This window comes from Corvus kubaryi, unplaced genomic scaffold, assembly GCF_017639235.1.
Source record: "Corvus kubaryi isolate FWS band 111438036 unplaced genomic scaffold, C.kubaryi_AGA036_p1.0 split3-73, whole genome shotgun sequence".
Lineage (NCBI taxonomy): Eukaryota > Metazoa > Chordata > Aves > Passeriformes > Corvidae > Corvus > Corvus kubaryi.
In genome coordinates, this window is record NW_024582091.1 from 16,956,853 (window position 1) to 16,979,547 (window position 22,695).

The 22,695-nt window shown below is 42.5% G+C and overlaps 2 protein-coding genes across 8 annotated transcripts in view; one reads left to right on the forward strand and one right to left on the reverse strand.

Annotated features, from left to right (window-relative positions):
• Positions 1-484, forward strand: part of GJA10 (gap junction protein alpha 10) — a 4,865-nt gene extending 4,381 nt beyond the window's left edge. The window contains exon 4 of the mRNA XM_042016115.1: positions 53-484. Coding sequence (XP_041872049.1) covers positions 53-484 — 432 coding nt within the window. The remainder of the gene's footprint in view (positions 1-52) is intronic.
• Positions 485-10,040: 9,556 nt separating this feature from the next.
• Positions 10,041-22,695, reverse strand: part of BACH2 (BTB domain and CNC homolog 2) — a 187,873-nt gene continuing 175,218 nt past the window's right edge. For all 7 annotated transcript variants that reach the window (XM_042016346.1, XM_042016344.1, XM_042016342.1 and 4 more), the window contains 2 exons: positions 20,239-20,445; positions 10,041-16,995 (listed from right to left, as the gene is read on the reverse strand). In XM_042016346.1, coding sequence (XP_041872280.1) covers positions 16,516-16,995; positions 20,239-20,445 — 687 coding nt within the window. In that variant the 3' untranslated portion in view covers positions 10,041-16,515. The remainder of the gene's footprint in view (positions 16,996-20,238; positions 20,446-22,695) is intronic.

Genomic DNA, 22,695 nt, shown 5'->3' on the forward strand with positions numbered 1-22,695 from the left:
CCGGGCGCCCCGCAGGCACAGCCGGGTGAGCGCCTGCCGGGATCTGGATGAGGAGCGCGGCGACTCCCCGGACAGCGGGCACTGCCCGGGCACCCGCAAGTCCAGCTTCCTCTCCCGCGCCTTCACCGGGAGCCGGGCGGGCAGCGACAGCGAGAGCACCGCCTCCCGCGGCGGCTCCGGCTCCGGCTCCGGCTCGGGGGGGAAGCGCCGCGAGGAGGGCGCGCCCAGCCCGCCGCCCGCCGCCGCCTCGGGACGCCGCGTGTCCATGGCAAGTAGCGCCCGGGGCAGCCCGCGGGAGGGGGGCGGCGGGGAGGCCCGGCACCCTGTGCCGGCCCTGGGGAGGAGGGGACGAGCCAGGGGGCAGGACTACTCGGGCAGGACTTCCAACACAGCCCCAGCGCCTCGCGGCCTCCCGGACAAAGCCAAGCTCCCAAACGCTCGGCCTCCTTCTGCAGTGAAAGCAGGAACACCAGGGAATTACTGAGTCCCGAGGAGCTCTAAGTCACCGAATCCCAGCTTCTTTATATTCATTCCATCATCCCAATCAACTGGACGAGGATTGTCCCAGGGAAAATTTCTTCAGCTCCTGCCAGTGTAAGAAAAAGAAGCCTTGAATGCATTGAGTTCAATGACACAACTTCTCTCAGTTTCGGGTTTGTCCCAGAGGTGACCTCCAAGTTGAATAATTGTTCAATGAATAAATCAAAAGATCTACATTAAAAAAACCCCCACCAAATAATTGCAATGCCAGAGCCAACGACTACAGAATTGCTTTTTCAGCAGCTCTTCCTTTTCTTTGGCCACATGCTCTAGGCTTGCTTACAGTCATAATGTTGATAAGATATAGTGCTTGCACTTAAGAATCAACAAGGCTTTCTTAAAAGTGATTTGAATTGTGGTTGCCTCAGATAACAGGTTTTGTTCTTTGAGAGCACAGAGGCTCCTTTACAATCGCTTGCAGTAGCAAGCCCATAAATACCTTTTTCTGGGGCATGTAATAAGCAAGATCACTTCACACAAAGCTCAAAGTCATAGATTCTGTTCAATTTTTTTTCCTTGCTCTTCCTAAACACCCCCACTCCCCTTTTTTTCTTATATAGACAACAAACAAAACCAACCAACCAACTTCAAATCTTTTGTGGTAAGAAACACAAGGCACCGTTACATTGCTCATCCAAAAACTGTTTGTGGGTTCCAGTTTTCATGGGATGACAGTTCCTACAATAAGCCAGTCAGCATAAACCATGTTAAATTGTCACTTAGGTGCAATTGAACCACTTTCCACTTCAATCTTTCTAATACAGAGAGAGGGCCTAGAGCCTAATCTGTTGATCTGCTGGGTTTTGATATTCAGATAGAAGGCTCTTTAAAAAGGTGAAGTGCAGAAAGTTATTTAAAGCAAGACAGAATTTCAGTAGCACCCTGTTGCGAACTCACAGAAGTTGCTTGGCAGCTTTTCCTGTGTAATGACAATGACTCTATCTTCCAGGGGAGCTCTTCGGAGAAATACAGTCAGTTTGCAAAACAATGTCATTACTCTTGAAAGTAACAGTGCTCCAGCATGCTGTCTTTGGAGATCATTACGTGTAGGATTTGTGCTAGCATTTTAAAATGTGACTGATGTAGGTGTGCTACCTGGTGCTTCCTGCTTACAGCACACAATATTTAAAAGTACGTGTACTTCTTAATACAACTGAGTCAAGATTTTGGCAAATGCACTTCACTCTGGCACTGCTGCAGCATTTTATGAATACTGATTTCAATACACAAATATGCTGGTGCATCACAAATATGTGGAACCTGGGCATTAGAACTTGAAGACTCTTACAGTCTGCATTCCCCAATTCCTATATTAACCATTTAATTTGGTCAAAGGCACTCAGCATTGGTTTGATATGTTTTAACTTGATTTCCAGAAGACAATCATAATGTATGAATAATAGAATCATAGAACGATTTGGGTTGGAAGGGATCTTAAAGATCATCTAGTTCCAACCCCCACCCTGTCAAGGGACTCTTTCCACTAGACCAGGTTGCCTGAAGCCCCTTCAAGCCTGGATTTGAACACTTCCAGGGATGGGGCGTTCACAACTTCTCTTGGCAACCTGTTCCAGTGCCTCACCCCCCTCACAATAAAGAATTTCTTCCTACTAAACCTACTCTCTTTCATTTTAAAGCCATTCCCATTTGTCCTATCACTACAAGCCCTTGCAAAAAGTCCCTCTACAGCTCTCTTGTAGGCTCCCTTCTACTTACTGGAAGGCCACTACTAGGTCACCCTGGAGCCTTCTCTTCTCCAGTCTGAACAACCCCAATTCTCTCAGCCTTTCCTCATAGGAGAGGCAATGTTTGGAGAAAAGAAAAATGTGTATTACTAGATTTATCTGTGTGATAAGAGCATTCAAAATCTATTGATCATGTTTTTTAAAAAAATAAGTACTTAAAAGTAATTGTATTAAAAAATTCCAAATGAAGCTTACAAAACTATGCCATCCTACTGTCATCCCTGATTAACGGTGACTTGCAACAGTAATGCAGAGAAAGCACAGACACTTTTTAATATAACAGTGAATCCACATGAACAAACATACTCTAAACAGCCAAAATGGAGTCTGTTCTAACCTAAATTTTACTAATCTAAGCTGGGTAGCCTAATAGCAGAATTGACACTGTTCTTCAATTTTCTTTGATAACTTTCCCAAACTGTCATCTTTAGTTCCATACTGGTTCCAGTTTTTTCTTTTTCCCTTCATCCACACCATTTGGCCAGAGTTTGTCTGTAGCATTCTTCATATTAGGTTCAATGAGAGATGAGTATCAACTCAACATTGAAAATATCACTTTCTGTAGCTCAATAACCATTCTGGCAACTTCCAACCAAACACCTACCCATGTTCTGTGGTAAGACAGCAGGACACCTGCAGCTGCCCACAAACACTATAGTTTTCTTCTTAGCTGAAAGAAAACCTCAAAGCTACACAAAATCTATCCATCCGATACTGCAAGAGTGTTCAGACAAGTCAACTGCGCTCTGTGAGTCAGGACATTGAAAGTACTGAGCAAGTCTAATGGTACAGTTTATGGATGCTTGATCTTCAGCCAGTGATGAGCTTCTTCCTGACCAGTATTATCACCGCCACTTCCACAGCAAAACTGAATCTCTTACAAGTAAACAATAATCATTAGGCACAAATAAATGTTTTAAGATTACCTCTTGTAATGTATTGCACCCTCTGGATCAAACTATGAAGACCAGGTGGTGGATAGTAATTGGTCAGGTCATATCATGGGATTTTTTTCATAAGTACAAAACTGCCTCTCTCAAAGAGAACAGGAAGTTCTTCTTAGGACTTCCTCTTTGGAGGAAAGGTTGCTTTGGACCCTTAAGAGAGAATTCATTTAGTTCTTCACTGAAAGCCCTTATGAAACAGCGCAGTAGGATACTGAATACAAAATGCATGTTTGGCTATCAGGATTCCTCAACTTTTTCAGACTTCAGTTCAAACCAGACCATCTCTGTATATAAGAAAGAAGAAATGCCTTTCCCATTGGTAGAATTTATACAGGGCAACCATGTTTGGCCACAGTGCAAACTAGAAGGCTGTTTAAAACTTCCTCATCTGGAATTGGTGGAGATGAAGAGCCATTTCATCATTTCGCGTCCAACTGCAGCATAAACCCCTGACAAAATATTTACATTGCAACTGTTTAGTTTTACACCCAAACTACTCACTCTTCATGTTCAGTTCTGTTTCTTTCACACTGCATTGTCCAAAGTTAATCATTATTCAGACGAGGAAGCCAAAGTGAGAGAGACAGAAAACCTAAAAAACTTATTTGGCTAAAGATCCATTGGGAAAAAAAATACCTTTTTTTGAGGCACTGCTGGTCAAGCTTTAGGTTTATTAGATTCTGAGGACAGAATACCAAAACTGGACCTTCGAGCACATAGCAAAGCAAAGATGGAGTCAATGCATGACATGAGGGTTATTTCTAACTGATTTCATTCCACCTAAACACAGTGACAAGAGCATTGCTGACTGTATGGATGAGCTAATCTCAATATAATGTTACAAAACTCTACGCTGACAGGGGAATCCAGCAACTGTGTACAGCTGAAGTCAGACTATCTGCAAGTCTCCAAAACCTTGGTCCTGAGGACCACATTCAGCATGCTTTGAAGTGACAGAAAACAATTTTTTCACTGATAACTATCTCCACATTAATAATTTCCAAGGCTCACTTAGAGGATACATTTTAGAGAATATACAGTATCTTATCTTCTGTGAAATATGGTGGGTACACACATAGTTCTGCCCTAAGGTTTGCATCTCTCACCACATTTTAACTTTTATTTTAGGGGAGATATAGCTGTGGAGCAAGAGGGCATCTTCTGCATGATCCCAGGCTGCCAGACACCATTAGGCAAAGCAGGTCTTAAATGGCAGCTTTTCACACACAGCTGAGTGAAAAGAGCTTCACTGAATTTAGTATATCCACAATCATAACTGACAGCCAGGAGCTGGATCCACAAAGGTGTGTAGGAATTATGCTGCTGTCAATAGGACTCTGCACATGAATGATATTATGAGAAAAAACCCTAATAATTTGCACCAGTCAGGGTCTTGACTAATGGATAATCCATGCTTAAGCCTGATAAGATTAATTGACTGATGCAGTCAAAGGTCAGTATATAACGAGTACCGATACAACCTGTGCTCTCTTGAAAATAGGCAGGGCCAGGAATTACAGCCCAGAATAGGCACTCTCGGGGGATTGCACTGAGGGTGGTTGTCTCACAGCCTGTGCATGCAGGGCTGTGTGAAGCCATTACAACCATCCAATAACTCTCTTCTTATCTCTGGGGGCCATGAAAAACAGATCTGAGCACTCCAAATGACCAGTTAGAGAAGACGGCAGCTTTACTTCCAAAGGCACCGTTTGCCAGAATCAAGCAGTCTTCCTCCTCACCCATTTTCTGCAAACCAGGGAACAATTACAGAACGAACAGAAAGCTCATCTGAGATGACCACAGCCTGAGGTTCCATCTTCAGAGTGTCGCAGTGTCATCCCAATTCAATAGCTGAATGCAAGCATTTCTACAAAAGCTGGAGGCTGGCTGGTATTTGCTTGCTAGCTGCATTTGAAGTCTTTGCTAGTCGTGTTTCCTGCCCTTCTAAAGCAGAGGATTCCAGTTGCATGCTACCTGAGCATGTCCAGTATCAGTTCTTTCTGGTCTTTATCCATGTGATAATTTTCTAAAGAATTCTATGGTGTACTCTAAAACCTAGAAGTTTTAATTTGGCTAACTGGGATTTGGAACATGTACACTAGATTGGCAATTCTCTTCACAAAGGCACCAACTTTCAGATGACTTGGAACTAATTATCACATTTGCAACCCATGCCTAAATCTGTATTAAGAGAACTACTGTGCTAGTGCTCTTGCTAGAGTACCCAAGGGTATTCCAAGAAGATGGGGGGCTTGACATTATCTAATGGTTGTGTTTCTTCATGAAGCCATGATAAGTTCCTAAATCACAAAACAAAACTGGAAATCACTAGAAGATGTGTAATGTTCTTAGCAACCAAAATTACTAGATCAAGATTTTCATAAAGAATTAGGCCTTTTAGACACTCCAGATTTTTGTTTTTCAAGAAGTGCGGCATCTTCCCCATCCTCTCCTCCAGAGCGCCCTGTGCTTTCACAGTGTAATTTTTCTAAGTCTGTATTTTTGGCTACAAAGTAACCAATGTATCTTTAAAAGCCAGGCTCCCTTCTCATGGTGAATGAAGGGATAAAATTGACAATGAAGCAGGTGGTGACGCTGATACCCTCAGATTGCAGAATTGGTCTGAGATAGGGCTGCTGATTTTATTCATTTTCAGAAAAGGAAGTCTCTGGGGCTGAAATCCTGGTTCTGTCAAAGTTGGGGAAATTTTACAATTCACTAGGTTTGGTTTTCCTCATTGCACTGCTCTTTTATTCCTCTATGCTGTTCAATTTTTTCCTGCTTCTCAATTCTCCATTCAGCTTTGAGCCTCTTACCCACTGGGAAAACACTCCATAGTGAGCAGGATAGGGAGGAGAAAGCTGCTGTTCAGCATGAGTGCTTGCCATCTTCTTCAGAACATGGCATGTTTATTCAACCTTTCAACAACATGTAAGGAATAAATATCCACTCATTTAACTAGCTGCTCACCTGCTCTTGCTTCTGGGGCTGCAACAGCTTGATAAGAGTGAATGTACATTGAAATAACAAACCTGATAACCATGGAGGAGTTATTTATACAGCTGAGCTCCACCAGGAAAATCTAGAGGTAGGGTGAGGGAGTGGAAAAACCCTGTGTTCCTCTAGGATTTTTGAGAATCCTTATAGGTATTCACATTTACACCTCTGGTAACTACTGCTGGTTTTGTACAGCTTTGCCGTGAAAACACCTCTTTAAAAAAATAAATAAATCCCACAGTGTTTGTATCTTATTCTGCCCTGGAGCACTCAGAAGAAGCTTGTGGTGATGAAAGCAAGTGTACCAATTATTCTGCAAAAGCCACTTGGCCACCCAAATGTAACCATTCACCAGTTGCACAAACACAGATAAACTTTGGGTGTTAGCAGCAGTTGAACACTAATTAACCCCTCTGAGGATTTGTGCAGCAACAAACAAGCTGGATTTTAGAAAGTGGAACTTGTTTAATTGAGTCTGTCTTTGTTAGGTTTTAAAGAATTCAAAAATATACAAGCCCCCTTACTAGGTATAGGAAGAGCTCTAGGATGGGTTCACTGATTTCAAACAAATTATTAAACCACAGAATTATAGAATCAGAATGGTTTGGGTTTAAAAGGACCTTAAAAATAATCTAGTTCCAACCCCCACCCCCATGGGCAGGGACACCTCCCACTAGACAACATTGCTCAAAGCCCCACCCAACCTGGCCTTGAACACTTCCAGGGATGGCACATCCACCACTGCTCAGGGGAACCTGTTTCCGTGCCTCACCACCCTCATAGTAAAGAATTTCTTCCTAAAACCTAATATAAACCTACTCTCAGTTTGAAGCCATTACCCTTTGTCCTATCACTACATGCCCTTGCTACCAGTCCCTCTACAGCTCTGTTGTAGGCCCTCTTTAGGTACTGGGAGGTGCTATAAGGTCTCCCTGAAGCCTTCTCTTCTCCAGGCTGAACAGCCCCAACTCGGCCTGTCTTCATAGGACAGGTGTCCCAGCCTCTCTGCCCATCTTCACAGCCCTCCGCTGGACTTACTCCAGCAGCTCCAATGACATTCTTATATCAGGGTCCCAGAGCTAGATGCAACACTCCAGGTGAGGTCTCACAGGAGCCGCGTAGAGAGGGAGAATCGCCTCCCTCAACCTGCTGGTCACTCTAATGCATTCATGTGTTTATTCTGGTTTAAAAGCAAGGTGTTGCCCCTCTTCCCACCCTCCCCTTAGCATTGACCAAAGCCCTACAAGGCAAGTTTGTTGTCAGCTAAACACCAGATACCCTTCACTATGTGTTGGGGTTAATTACTATGATAGCATTTGTTTTTCTCCTTTAAGCCAATTCATGCTTTCTTTCTCTTGTTATCTTTCAGAGTATGCTCCTAGAACTATCATCCATCATGAAAAAGTAAGGACATTCTAAGGAGAAGAAATAAACGAAGGGATCGAGCACAAACTGCCTTCAGCAGAGAGACAAAAAGCAGATTTTCTGTTGCTGTGTTCCCCTCTCCCGCTGCTATAATGTGTAATTGATAATACAGTTTAAAGAAGCAAACACTTATTCCTCCATTTCATGCCAATCCCAGCTGTACTGTACTCTGACTGCTGGTGTTAATGGGTAGCTCTCTCCACGACTCAAGATTTCTCTCACGTAGACTGAGCTGGATCTTGTCAGTGTGTGCTGCCACTGCAGAAACACCCTTGTGTCTTTGAGGGAGCGTTTTGGGATGTACAACTTCTTGTGCATGCTAGTGGTGTTCATATCAGAAACCAGCCTGATCCACAGACCTTCAAGGTAGCGTAAGACCCAAGCCACTGACAAGAAAGGAATAGTTTGATTTGAAAGTAACCTGGAAGGCTACATGGTCTCTATCTCTCCAGACTTCAACAGCCAATGAATAAAAAGACAGAGGAAACACTCACAGAATCTGAAAGGACAGAAAATTAAAGCAAGGGAAAAAAACAGTTGAAGAATACCTGCTGCTCGTCTGCCTTTGCTAATGCAATCCTCAAACTCTGATAGAGCTTTTCCATGCTAATGTAGCCTCCTCATAGCTAATGCTTTTGGATTCAAAATTGAAACTGATATCAGACAATTTAAGTGCAAAACATCTATACTTTTTAGTTTGCTGTTTGAGAAGATCACATCATGGTCACAAAAATCTTATTTGTTTCACAGTCTCATTAATTCATACAGAAGAACCAAAAGACAAGCAAAGCCAAAAAGAGCTCGTTTCAGTTTGCTAGGACAGCCTAGCTCTGGAGGGTTGGCTTTCTGGGTTTTATGCAGCCCAAGAAAGCATCACTTCCACTTGTGTACCTGGAAAATAAAGCACTTTCTTCTGACTGTCCCTGACCCTGTTTCTGGCCACATACTTTAAGCTGCTTTTATTTGTCAAGCTTATCACAGTTCACATTTGCTATCAGCTCAGCAGGGAGCGATGCTTGGAACAAGTTCGTTTGCTATGCAGCTTTCCCTAAACATAAAAATCCTCCATGACTTGACAACTGTAAGGCAAGGCTAGCAGAAAGCAGGACTGCTGGAAAATAACTCAAGCATAAAGATTGCAGTGTTTTGTGTTTTTCAAGTGCGTGTGATTTACATTCATATTCTGCCTCACTAGAAACTCATTGACAAATTGCCTGTGCATTTGTTCAGTATTTTAAGGCAAAAAAAAAAAAAAAAAAGGAAATACTTGAAATGGTGGCCATTAAATGCCAGTAACAACTGAGGGATGGAGAAACAGCTTTGCTAAAGTACTTTGTCTACTGCCAGGCTGTGTAGATGCAGTGGATGCAACATCTTCTGACAGATTTGATAGGGTGGGAAGCCTTCATCATATTCATACATGCTCAACAGGAAGATTCAGAAAACTGAGTAATGCAATGGAAAGTAGTGTCTGATTTTCTTCCATGAGAACCTTAAGACTGAAACACTGCAGGCAACTTTCACTGCTGCAGATGGAGGAGAATGCAGCTTGCATCTCTAAGGTTGGTGGCCCAGGGAACACGATCTACGGTCTCCTGTTTGGTGATAAAAAAAGCCTGGAGACCTCCCTCTAGCAGCTTGCCCTCCTCCCCACTCCACAGCCAGCAAGCATGTGGGCCAGGGTAGGACAACTGGTCACGCCATTCCCCCTCCCAGGGTCTCCTGCCAAGCTATTGAGCAGGCTCCCAGCTTGTGTCTGACACAAGGAGAGAGGTGGTTGATGTGGGAGCCCCACAGCACAAACAGTCCCCGCTAGACCCCATGTCCTGCTTGTGGTAATAGCATCCGAAGCTGTTGTAATTTCTTCTTTCCTTTCTGGCTTTTCTGCTAATGGTCCATGGCACAGGTTTCCTCTTTCAGAGAGGAACACTACAGAGACTTTTCAGCTATGTTTTGTTTCTACAGAAACCTCTCTAAGTTTCTCTCACGTTTTCCTTAAAGGGGAAACAAACCTCAGCCTCTTCCCTTACCTTCCAATAAGAACACTGGCTCTTCAGAAGACCAAAACAAAGACTGAGCAGAATTGCCTGAAGTCATGCACTAGGGGAATGCATATAGATACAGCTTATTTGATTTTCCAAAAAAACTTATTTCACGTTTGCAAAGGAACACCCTGGGCTGTTCCTGCAGATCAAAGGTAACTGGATCCCTGGATCAAAGACTACTAGTGAATTAGCAGTGGGACCACGTGAGTAGAAGTCTCTTCATCAGTCTAGAGATTCACCTGGCAGTAACAAGCACACCCAACCTACCCTCCTGAATCTCACCTACAATCTACGTGTTAACCGAGCCCTGCAACATCGATTTCAGAGTCAAGATGAGGCGATTTACAATACATAATGATATGTCTTTATTTCATCAACAGAAATGGTGTCTAGACAAAATTCAGTTAACACTAGCAATTCAAATGAATGAAAAGGGTTGGGTGGTTTTTTTTCATTTTTGTTTTTTTGCACAATACTGTATTTACAATGAGTAAATGACATTTTAAATTCATTAGTTCATAGCAATGCTTTCTTCCAAAAAGGTAAAAATTCTTAGTAACAGAGAGTAAGCATCAACAGCCACCTCATTTATTTATACAATAAAAATCACAAGAAACCACAGTCACCTAGAAAAAAAAATAAAGACAAGCTTAAGAACTAGTACAATAAAATGATGCATTGAATTAAGTTACATTAATCGCATAGAATTTGTGTAAAAAGTATGTAGAAAAAACACCTGATGTAACCTGTTACAGTCATTGACCAGTTATGAGAGGTACAGAGGGTTATACAGGTAGATATGTGTGAAAACTGTCCATACTGTTTGACCTGGGGAGGAAGAGAAGAGGGGTTGCACCCCCTTGCATACACTGATAAAACCCTGTTTTGAATATGGCCTCTGAAGTTTGTAAGGCATATATAAGAGGTGCACTTGTAACCAACTGGTTCTGGAACAAACTCTTAGGGCATCCCCACCCTTGAAATCAAAGGTGATGCTTGGAACTTTGAGTAAACAACCACGCACCGAATATCACCAAAGTGTTTAGTATCATTCCTGCTGGTCTGAGGGATCCAGAGAGCTTCAGGCAGAGCGAACGCAGTAGTGGGAACAGGACATGCACATTTCTCTCGGGTACATCACAGATGCAGGGTACCACTGGCCTGGGCACGGGGTGCCAGCCACAGCTCCCAGCACGGGGCAGCTGCTCCCTCCTCTGCCCACATCCCAGAGTGTGGGCTCCTCTGGCTGCAGGGATGAGCCCACCGTCGACTGCAGCCCCTGCTTGGCTCCCTCCAAAACGGGGGGGAGTCATTTGGGTTTGTAGCCTGGGACGATCTCTGCTTCTAAGCAATCAATGAAATCAAACACTGCCAGTTGCCATTTCTATTTTGGGATGCTAGTTTTTTTCTGCATGCCCTTAATTAGCCAAAAGGGACAACAGTGGCACTGCATGAACCACACAGTGACTTTCACTTATGGCAAGGGCTCTGCCCACAGTCTCTTAAGTTTGTACAAGAACAGGAGTCATCTAACTGGCTTTTTAGCAGTTGTTTGGTTGGGGTAATGAGCTCATAAAAAGATATTTTTATTATTCTTTCCTGCCCAAAAGTGATTTTGTTTGCAAAAATGGCAATATTATCCGTGTAATACCTTAAAATGCATATCAATAATTGACTTCGATATAAATAATACCTATCTTGGTGGAGTGTAGGAAAATACTGTACACTTAGTCTTTGCAAGTAATGCCATTAAAATTTTGAGAGTAAAGGGAATAATTATTCTACAGACCACCAACAATAGATCTTTTAAATATACACACAGTATTTGAACATATGCATATACACATATATTGTATTCTACAGCATCAGACCTGATGCCTGAGTCATAAAATACTCCAGGGAGTATTATAAATATACATATATGTATTATAAACAGGAAAATACACAAACACACACTCTGACTAGAATTATAGATGTATGTATACATACATACACATATCTTATATATGGATGCAAAATTAGCTTGGACTGTGTTGGCAGAGACAAAACTGAAATGAAGTAAAAATCTGTTGAGAAAATTTCTAACAGGAAAGAGCAGAAATTCTTTATGTTAATAGTTTTAGTTTCACCTCACTTCTGATAAAAATAAAACTGCTCCATACTTAGCAGATCCCCTCCTTATGCAAAGACGCTGCTCATACTGAGCTAAAACTTCTCAAGGCAGCCCTAAAATAGAGACTTTTAAAATGATGTAGCCATAGGCTACAACATTCACCCAGAGGCACCTTCAAAATCATCTCAGATCAGGAAAAAAAAAGGTGGAAGCAGCACTCCATGTTGCAGTGGTAGAGGATGTGAAGTGGAGCAAAATGTAAGCCTGTGGAAACCTGGCAAAAGTTCACTTTATCTCACTGCAAAATTCACTGTGGGTCTCCTATTCTGCAAGTGCACCCCTTGCTCTCTCTTCACCATCACAGCAGTGGATTACAAGACACAGGTGAGGATGTGGTGTTGATTCTGGAATCGCAACACTTCACCATGCTTTCTCCTCGTGGATCAGTTTTCATTTTATTACAGGATTATAGTGAGTCCAGCATGCAGATTTGTTTTATTTACTAGGCAATCATGAAGTCACATATTAAAAAAATTAAACATATATCTAGGCATTTTAACTTCTATGTAAGCACTCTTTAGGATACAGACTTGACGAAGTGTCGCATTCCAGATTAACAACCACACTATCAGCATTAATCATTTCTCTGGCAGGACTTAATCCACTTAGCAAAGTTATGTATCTCGTTCCCACTCTCCTTTTTAAAGAGAAGTAGCAGTTAGCATACTAATCACTGTGGCTTGCTTTTGCAGCACATTTTACTTCCTTGGGAAAAAAATAATACAGGGATTAGATCCAAAAATATAGTGCATCTTAAAAGCAGCATATACCCTTAGAAAGACATTTAATAAATTACTTGTACAATATATAAAATAATAGTTTTATACTGCAGCATCAAACTCTTGACGCCTGAGTCATCACGTTAGGAAGTCAGTGATATAAATACTGGGATCTCCTGATAACACAGCCAACATTTTTGCTTTTGTTTTGCTTGTTTTCCATTTTGTTTTCCGTTTGATTTTCCTCTCTCTCTCTTTTTTTTTTTTTTAAATATATTTTTTCACTACCTTTTTGTTCCAGAATCAGCTTGCAATGAGCTTTAATTGTGTTCAAGGCACCCCCAGAGAACGCAGAGAAACAAACACATTATATAGTGTAGTACTCACCTGACAAAGCATAACAAGCCTAAATGAAATGAGGTTTCCTGGCAATACAAGTATAGCAATAGCAGAGGAAAAGGAGGACTAGATACAGACTGGACAGAGCTCCAAGGACTCACATGCCCATGGGAGCAGTACAGTGCTCAGCGGGGAGATGGGGTCTCACCACGCCATTCCCAAGCAACGCCCGGCAGGACAGATGCTGCATGTATCCTCTTGGACAAATGCAAAGAGATTCTTAAGATCACAGTGACCACTGGCCAAACTCTTAAAATTCTGCTGTCAGATTTTTTTCGCTCTTCCCAATGATATTTTGTGGTCACTTGGTTTGTCTTTGTGAGAAAAGAATGGTTGGGTATGTAAACTGGCGTCCAGGTCTGAAACTAATTCTCCCAGTATCTTCCTTTAATGTTAGCCCAGTAACTGCTTTGAAAGCCACATGGTTCAAAATAGCAAAAAAACCCCTCAAAACAAAATAGAAACAAACAGCAACCACCACCACCACCAAAAAAACCCCACTGAAAAACCATGATACATGTAAATATAGGAAGCAATGACACAAAATCAGCCACTTCTAATGGGAAAGAATGAAATCAAACATCCAGAAAAGCTTGCAGGGGAGGGAAAGAGAGACACGAGCGAAAGGTTGAGGAAGAGACACTTATTTGAGCAGTGGTTTTAAATATCAGTTCCCAAGGTAGAGGAAATCAAGAGACCCAGCACCAGTATGAGGCCAGGTCAAACCTAAGAGCTGCAGCGCAATGGGTTGTGTGGGTGGGTTTTTTAAACCGTTGGAATGAGGTCAAGAGTACCAGTTGCACATGAGTTGTTAGTAGAGTAAATCTTCATGTCAGGAAGCAAGTTAAAACTTGGTTTTATACTCATAAAACATTCTATCTATTCATATATATAGGAGGTCACTTAAAAATAAAAAAGGCAACAGAAAAACATCTTTAAAATACTGTGTCAGTTGACCCTTCCCTCCCACCCGCCCCCAGCCCCCCCAAGTAGCTATGACTCTATAATGTGATTCACATTTAGTTTTAAATTCTAGCTTTCAACATGGTCTCATAGAAACAAAACTTCTCTGCGAAGCACAGAACTGCTTTGCAACGTCAACGAATTCAAAGGAAAATCAAATCCCACCCTCCCGCCAAAGAGCTTCTCAGTGAAGTTACCTGCAAAGGATGGCTGGGAGGGGGTTCAGATATTTTTAGGTTAAGCTCTTCTAAAAAGATAGGACAACTCCTCCCCCTTTTTCAATCATGTGAACTAGGAGTTTATGGCATTTGTATATTTTTGAACATTTAAAGGTAAGGATTTTGTACAGTAATGATTAATACTTAAACATAAATATTTTCCTACATTATATACTAGTTTTTCTTTGTACATGCGGGGAAAAAAGTATTTTCAACAAACATGGCACATGCTATATGCATTTCCTCCTCAGTAGCTTGGCTACAATAGTTTGGATGAAGAGGATAAAAGCAAGACTTTGTGGCGAGTGGGCGACAGTCCATGAGCACAGTCTGAAGATGGAAGAAAGTGGAGAGAGGGAGCTGATTCCTCCTCCAGGGTTCAAGATGCTGATCTACTTGAGTGCCTCAAAAAACCACCAGCGCACACCTCTAGTGTAAACGTTAGCACAGAAGACCACATTATCACTTAGTGCTTCTGAGAAGCTGCTTCCCCACACTTCCTTTTTTTTTAACAGGTGTGAACAGCTGGTCATTTTTTTTTCAGCGAGAACAAACAATATCAGCCAATAAAGCACATGACAGTTGTCGTCGATAAAGCCACACAACCTGGCACACATAGGGCAAAGAACCACAAAATAAAAACTCAGTACACTTAGAATAGTAATAATTATTAAAAAAGCATTAGGAGGTTGTTCTTCTGTCTACACTGTACATACAGATGTTATGCTTGGAAAGCTGCTGTCTCACACAGTCATAACATGAGTCAACATTAAGATACAAGTCCAATACAGTTACAACTAAGCCAATTCACTGAGTAGTCTCCTTTGAGACAGCATTCTTTTAGCTGCAGCTTGTGCTGAGGGCAATGCTGCAGGATGAGAGGATCCTGGAACACAAGAATTTGATGGGTAAGTGACCAAATCGGGTGTTGGCAAACGTATGTTTTGCTCTTACAGGATACAGTGCTAGCTGGACTTCCATAAGGAAGCCAAAGTTAACAACTAGGGGTGTGATCCTGCAACTCCGCCTACCTAGGCAGGGTCACAGACTTCACCAGACCCACCTCTGCAACTTGGGTCTGGTGGGGAGAACAGGTAATGTCTGAGGACAGCTGAGGTCAGGCTCTGGGGACTAGCCGGAGCAGCAGTTGCTTCCATGAGTAAAGGATGCAGAGTGGGGCTGGAGAAAAAGCCCCCAAGTATATTGATGAGATCTCTGTTTGCCTTACTTCGTGGAACATATGATGAATTGATCCAGTTGTCAAATACACTTTTCTCTAAAGAGTGAAATATACTTTCCCCTATAAGACTCCAAAAGCATCATTAACAGCACTTAAACTTGGTTTGTGAAACAGAAAGAAGTCTAAATATAAAAATAATTCAAGCAGATTCTCTTTACAAATTGTATAGTGAATTCAGTATTTGGCAAGACCGTTTTTACTACATAATGAGCTCCTGAGTGTTTGTCTATTAGCTAAAAATTTTCTATTTCCTTTAAGCCATAAAGCAAAGAAAACCATATACTCAAGTTATTCTGAAGTCGTGACTTCATTTATGAAAAGAGGTTTGACCAGAAACTCAGTGCAAGTGGCAAAGTTGACCATTACTGTACAGTATCTGCAAGAAAATAAAATAATTCCACATTGCTCAAGTGGCACAAAATGGCTGTGCCAAAAAAATTGTCTATAATAAAATCTCAAATAAGTTTCCAACATTAAAATTTTATAAATAAGTACAAATTGAATGCTATTGCTGAACTGCGAACTGAGGAAAAAATTATCATGTAACAAGTTACCAAACTAGTTCTAGCATCGAAGACAAAAAGGAATGTTGGAACTTGTTTGTACAATAGAAATGAAAGCTTCCAGTTTGTAGGATGAGAAAAACTGAGGCATGCAGGGACTCTTGCATATGGATATATATATTTTATATATATTATATATAATATGTACAGTTTAGCTATAAAACTTTGATGTGTAAAGAAGCTGTCTTCAATGAAAAATTGAACATTCAGAGGAAATTCCTGAGTTAGGGTTTTGTGACATGGGCCACTGAGAAAAAAGCTGTGGTTGGGTCCTCAGAGGTGTTATGTCCATCCCTGTTAAGATTGAAATCAACATACAAAAACAGACAGTGTTGCCACTGCTTCGTTCCCTGCCTGAGCAAGGGATAGCACCATTGTGAAGAGAACTCCTGCTTGTAGAGAGGAGGGAATACTTAAAAACAGTATTGCTGCTAAGACCACTGTAGTGTGCACCAAATACGTTCTTCTAGACAACAAATGAACACTGCCACTGGCTGACTGAAGAACACCTGACCAGGTGTAATGTTAAGGTTACGAGTCACTAGGTGTAATCTTTCCTAGGCTGCTCATCTGTTGTACATTTATCAGTCATTTCCTGACAGAAGTCTACCGTGACCGTTTGGCTGCTCTGCTCTGGTGGAAGCTCTCTCTCGGGGTAAGTACCTGCGTCAGCTCCATCCAACCCCCCGCCAGCTGAACAATTTTCCGAGATGTTGTTGGGCAGCCAGGGTGCTCCCAGTTGCACTGAGCCTTGCTCCGAGCAGCACTGCATGCTCTCCCCGACGCACTGGGAGGTCACCAGGCTCTGCTCCACACCAGCTGGGGTGGGGCTGATGGTGGTGACTGGCTGTAGATCCATGGGTCTGAGAACGGGGCAGTATCGGTGGAGAGCTTGGATCTGTTCCGGGCTCTGCATGTCTCTACACACTTCTTGGGAAAGACACGAGAAGTTGTCTAACAATTCTCCCATGCTTGCTTTCAGCTGGTTCCTTTCGGAGAGCAATTTCTCTTTCTCACACACCTGAAAAAGAAAGAAGGCATCTTAGGCTGGGGAAGGTACATCCACTGCATGCTCATTCTGGGCATGTATGAACAGAACCCAAGAACACCAACATGTCACAGTTGTTTTCATATGGCCAGAAGAAAAGTCACAAATACATCAAGTATTTGACCACCACGAGGTCTGTGTGGACTGTAGTTTGGGAAGCATCTGGAGAAAAACATTTGAACTGGAAGAGGATAGAATCACAAGTTATTCCCATAGAACTGTTTCCTGTATAAACTAAGCCTGCCTGACAGATGATACAAAAGAACTCTGAAAAAACCATTTCGATGGAGAAGTGCCATTTCCCATCTAATCAGCAAGAACACAGGGGTTAATTCCTGAAGTGAGGATAAGCTGCCAATGTTTGGTTCACCCTTGAACTGCTGGGTTGGCTGCTTAGGCTGGGGTGCACCCCCTGGAGCCCTGTTACCACTGAGACAGGTGAGTTTATTCAGAAGAGAGGACCTAAGTGTGCTCTGTGGACTGCACCATGGCTTGTTTTCTTATGTCCTGGTGCTCAATGGTTTGGGCTTGATCTAATACAGATATTTTTATGATCTAATACAGATATTTTTATGAACCCAGCCTAAGGTTTCACCTCTAAAAAACGGTGTTGACTCAGTGTAGACTGACTGGGATGGTCCTGCTGCGTCTCCTTCTGTCTCAGGCAGGTGGGCATACTGCTCAAGAGAGTTGATGAGATTTTGTAGAGTACCAGAACTATTTCCAGAGCTGAGCTGGCCCCAAAAGCAGCACAGCCACGTATCTCACCTAGTAACACTGCTAAACCCAAGATGTCTCAGCATCTGAGGTGTGAAAGCTCCACAACTCAGATAATCCAGCTCTGGGTAGTTGTTGACAGCTGACAGTATTGTCCTGGGTCCAGAGCCCACACTGGAAGCATACAGCTGTGTGAATGCGAAAGAGAGCAGTGCACATGAAAAGAACGATCTGCTAAAATATTGATAAATCTATCAAGGAAGCATAAAAATAAAAAAATAAACAGATGCTCAAGTACATCTTGAGATGATGAATTATGGAGGAGAATATGCTGTGAGTTTGCAGGGAAAAAAGGGAATGTGAGTGGGTAGATGAATGAGTGAGAGAAAGCAGGCAAAAAATATTACCTATCAAACTCTGAGGATACAACCATTTCACTCACTGTCTGCTGTGAAACCATCTGTGTCAAGAAGATGGGTGACTTACAGTAAGTAACTACAGGGGGAAAAGGGGTCTTTCATAAAAAAGGCCCAGCCAAGTGAAAAACCCTTAAACCACAGCACCTTTATATAATTCACGAGACTGGAAACTGCTGATCACAAAGTGAACAGAAGATAACAAAGGAAATTCCAGTGATCACGTATTGTGTGTTTATTCTTCTCCCTGTCCCTGTCTTCCAGCTCAGGGGGCTGGGTACCCAGAGAACAACAGGTCTCACTATTGAGTAAGACGGAGGCAAGGAAGGCATTAAGCACCTCAGCCTTTTCCTCCTTCTTTGTCACTATGTTTCTCCTGCATTCAATAAAGGATGGAGATTCTCCTTGGCCTTCCTTTTGTTACTGGTCTGTTTTTAAAAACATTTTTATTGTCTTCTACAGCAGTAGTCAGATTAAGTTCTAGTTGGACTTCTACCCTTCTAATTTTCTCCCTGCATAACTTCATGACATCCCTGTAGTCCTCCTGAGTCGCTGCACCTTCTTCCAAAGATAATAAACTCTTTTTTTTCCTTGAGTTTCAGCCAAAACTCTCCGTTCATCCAGGCTGGTCTTCCCAGTGGATCGACTTTTGGCACATGGGGTCAGCCCGCTCCCATGCCTGTAAGATTTCCTTCTTGAAGAATGTCCAGCCTTCCTCGACTCCTCTGCCCTTCAGTACTGCCTCCTTAGGGATTTAGTCTCCTAAACAGGCCAAAGTCTGCATTCTGGAAGTCCAAGGTGGCAGTTCTGCTGACCCTCCTCCTTAGCTCTCCAACAAGCAAAAACTCCATCATTTTGTGATCACTGTGCCCAAAAACGCTTCCAGCCATCACTTCACCCACCAGCCCTTCACTGTTTGCAAACATGTCCATTGGAGTGCCTTCCCTACTTGGCTCACTCACTGCATATTGCCACATATCCAAGTCCCTTTCGCTAAATAGAAAGTCAGTGTTTTTTTGGGAAAAATCCTGCACCTCAAATGGTTTTTGATTCCTCAAAAGCAGGGATCAAGCCCACAAGGCCACTCATATGCCATTCATTCATTCATTTCCCTGAGATGCGTGTTTGTGCTGAGGAGAGGACTTAAAATTTTTATTTTCTCTATCCACAGTTGATTATGTCAGACAATAAAGGCAATGTCACAGGATTGCATGAAATCAATGAACCCAAATTAATTTTCAAGTGAAGGCTACAGGTTAAAGGCTGAATCACCCCTTGCTGGTAGTCCAGCCCTGGGAGAGCTGCTCCTGGGGCTCTGGAGAGTGAGAGATGGGAACTCCTCCCCATCACCAGCTCAGTGCAGAGGGACAGGCATGTGCAGCTAAGACTGGACCTGCTTCTTTTGACAACCTGATGAGAATCCATCTACTCTTTCACTGTGCAGAACCTCTGACTCATCCTGTACACACTGTGCATTATACTCAGCGCAGGAAGCAGTTGCTCACTATTTTGTTTATCTTTGTTATGTTGTTTGTTTTGCATCAGTGGAGCACTACTCTGAACAATGTTTTGATTTTTCTTTTTTCCCCCCAGGGCTTCAGCAGCACAGCATCTGAAGGCTTCACAAGCCTTGATGATTTAAGCCTTGCAACCATCTTGCGAGCTCAGTGTCATCTCCCTGTTACAGACAGGAAGCAGACAGGCACAAGGAGCAGTGAGTAACCCAAAGTCACGTGGCTTTCTGCCATGTGTGAGGTGATGGCAACTCAGCTTCTTCCAACAGATCCCTGCTTCTTTCACACTATGTTTGCTACAGCTTGTGCAGAGAACAAAGCACCATGAAGCACAAAAAACCACACCTGAGTTGTCCATACCATGATTGAGAGAGGAATTTTCTGAGCAGCCACTTGGCCTCACTCCAGTCACCTCACTCCCTTAAAATGTGGTAGCACTGTCTTACTGTACATTCTGCTTATGAATGTACAAACTGACTGAACCCACTGAAGTCTGGAGTGGAATTGCTGTCAATGACCTGCAGGCTGCAGTGGGTGGAGCTGGGCTGCGGCGAGAGCACGGAACTCACCAACTTGCGGATTTCACATTCGAGGTTCTGAATACAGTCCAGTTTCCTCTTGCGGCAGCGCTGAGCTGCAATCCGGTTCTTGCTGCGCCGACGGACATCGTGGATGAACTCGAGCTGCTCTGAGGTTAGCTTGTGCATCTTTATCATCATCTGGAAATCATTCCTTGGAAGATCTGTGATTTGATCAACAGGAAAAGGAAGTTTCACCTAAAACAAACAAACACAAGACAAGAACAAAGAGTCATATTTTGCTTGCTCAATGCAAGCTGAACAACAGTGAGCGGAAGGACGATCATCTTTGCTGCCACCCCCTCAATAAACAACAAACCAAGTTTTACATTGAGCAAGTTCTTAACACTCCCTTGTAGCACACTGTGGAGGTCCAGATGGTAAGGATAAGATGATAATTGTACTTAAAGCAGCAACATATACGAATCTCGGACAAAAATTTCATCTTTCAACAAAGACCTAATAACTGATGTCATTGCATTAAAAGAAGGTTCTGTCCACTAGGAGACATGGCCTTTTGGAAAGAGTGAAGTACCTTGCTGCTATTAAATTCAAACTAGTTTCAAGGAAGGGGCTATTACCACAGCAGGAAATGTGTCTCTGGTTGGACTGCAGGACTGGAAGTTTGATTAAGTGTGAGGTTAAAAATGCAACTGACACCTCAAGGGGATGAAAAATACTGTATTGCAATTAGGAAAGGTCACCTAAGCAGCATTTCAACTGAACAGTACACCACGTAAGAAGAAAGGGTCAGAGGAGTGTGATGCAGCGTATCCTACCCTGCTAAAATATATACATTTTAAAATAAACCAATATATGTTGACACTGTAATCTTGCAGATTTTAAGAGCGCTGAAATTGTATTTCTTGAAAAAGTCAGGGTCTGGCTTCAGGAATTCTTCCAATTATGCATTAAAGCAGAGCAAAATACAAAGCTCCCAGCAGTCTGAAGCAATGAACACACACTGTGTCAAAAGCTGGAGAAGGGTGGATGTGCTCAAAGACTTTAGCTTTTTTTTTCCCAAAATCTATCAGCTTGCTCAAATCAAGGTAAGCACCTCTCCTTAGAAACCTTGCTCGATGTAGATGATGTAGAGCCTCGGACTGATAACTATCAAAAAACTGATGTTCCTCGGCCAACTGTTATATTTGGTGGTCAAATAAGAATCAGCTGACAAAGCTGAAGGAGATGCAGAGTAATTCAATTGACCCCTTCTTTTTATGAGTCATACCCTCACTGCCCAAAAGATGGCAGTAAATATTTATGTTTCTGTCCCTGTTTGGTACAATCGAACCTCTGGAACAAGGAGACTATTCTGCACACGGGCTATCAAAGAAAGTAAAGTTGCTCCAGCCAAATGAAAGATATAGGTTGAAAATGTTCCTTTGATATTTAAAATGTGCATTGTCTTCAAATGGTGCACTTCAAAATTACTTGGAGATAAAGAAAGTACAATATGGATTATAAGTAAGTTATCTTTATCAAAGAGCTGAGTTGTTCAAGCAGAACAGTTTGCTGAGGACACACGTACACCAACACACAGCGGTAGCCTCTGGCATCGACAGTCATGGACCCTCACCAGGCACCTGAACCTGCCAGTAAGCAGCTCCTCACCTTGTCTATGAGTGTTCTTGGGTGTTTTCTTGTACCCTTCTATCATTGCCCTGTGCATTGCCAAGCCTGAGGTATGTAAAGTTCCGTGCAAACACGTGCAAACACCTACCACGTTCTTTCAGATGGCTTCATGCCCTGAATGTTCATTCATGCTCCTCTGCCCCATGTGTCCAGGCACTGCTTCATAACACACTACTTGACAGGTCAATTTATACCAGCAAGGAATGCCAAACACTGCCCAAACCCTCCCAAATTCTTGCTTGTACACACAAAGGCTGACCTTCAGCACAGTGATGTGGACTACCTTGTTTACAGACTGCCAGCTAATGACAAGAAACCTGTTTGATTTCCCCTCCTGAGCCTTTGGATGGTCAACATAAACTCAGTGTCACCTGCTTTTCTCTCAAGCTTCAACCAGGGTCTGAAAATGAAAACAGCCCATGCTTTCCTCTGAAAGACACCACAGTTTCACTGCAAAACCAGCCCTTTCATGTTTCCAGTTTTTCCTTATTTTTTTAAGACCAAAACAGAAAGCAGCATTACCTTTATTTCTCCCTACCTCTCCCTTTCAAAACATATTTACTTGCAAGGAGGAGATGTGCTTGCAGCTGGAATGGGAATGAAAGAGAAGCAACTTAAATATGTCAGGTAGAAGTTGCTGAAGGGAAATGGGAAAATAAATAAAAACAGATTCATTAAAAAAAAAAGGGATTGAAAATAAAACCATCTACACAGCAGACCAGAGACTGCTATCAGTAATCCCAGCATAATCCCACTCATGTCACAGGCAGCACTGCACAGGATTAAAAATGTGAAAGGGAAAGTGGAAGTGAG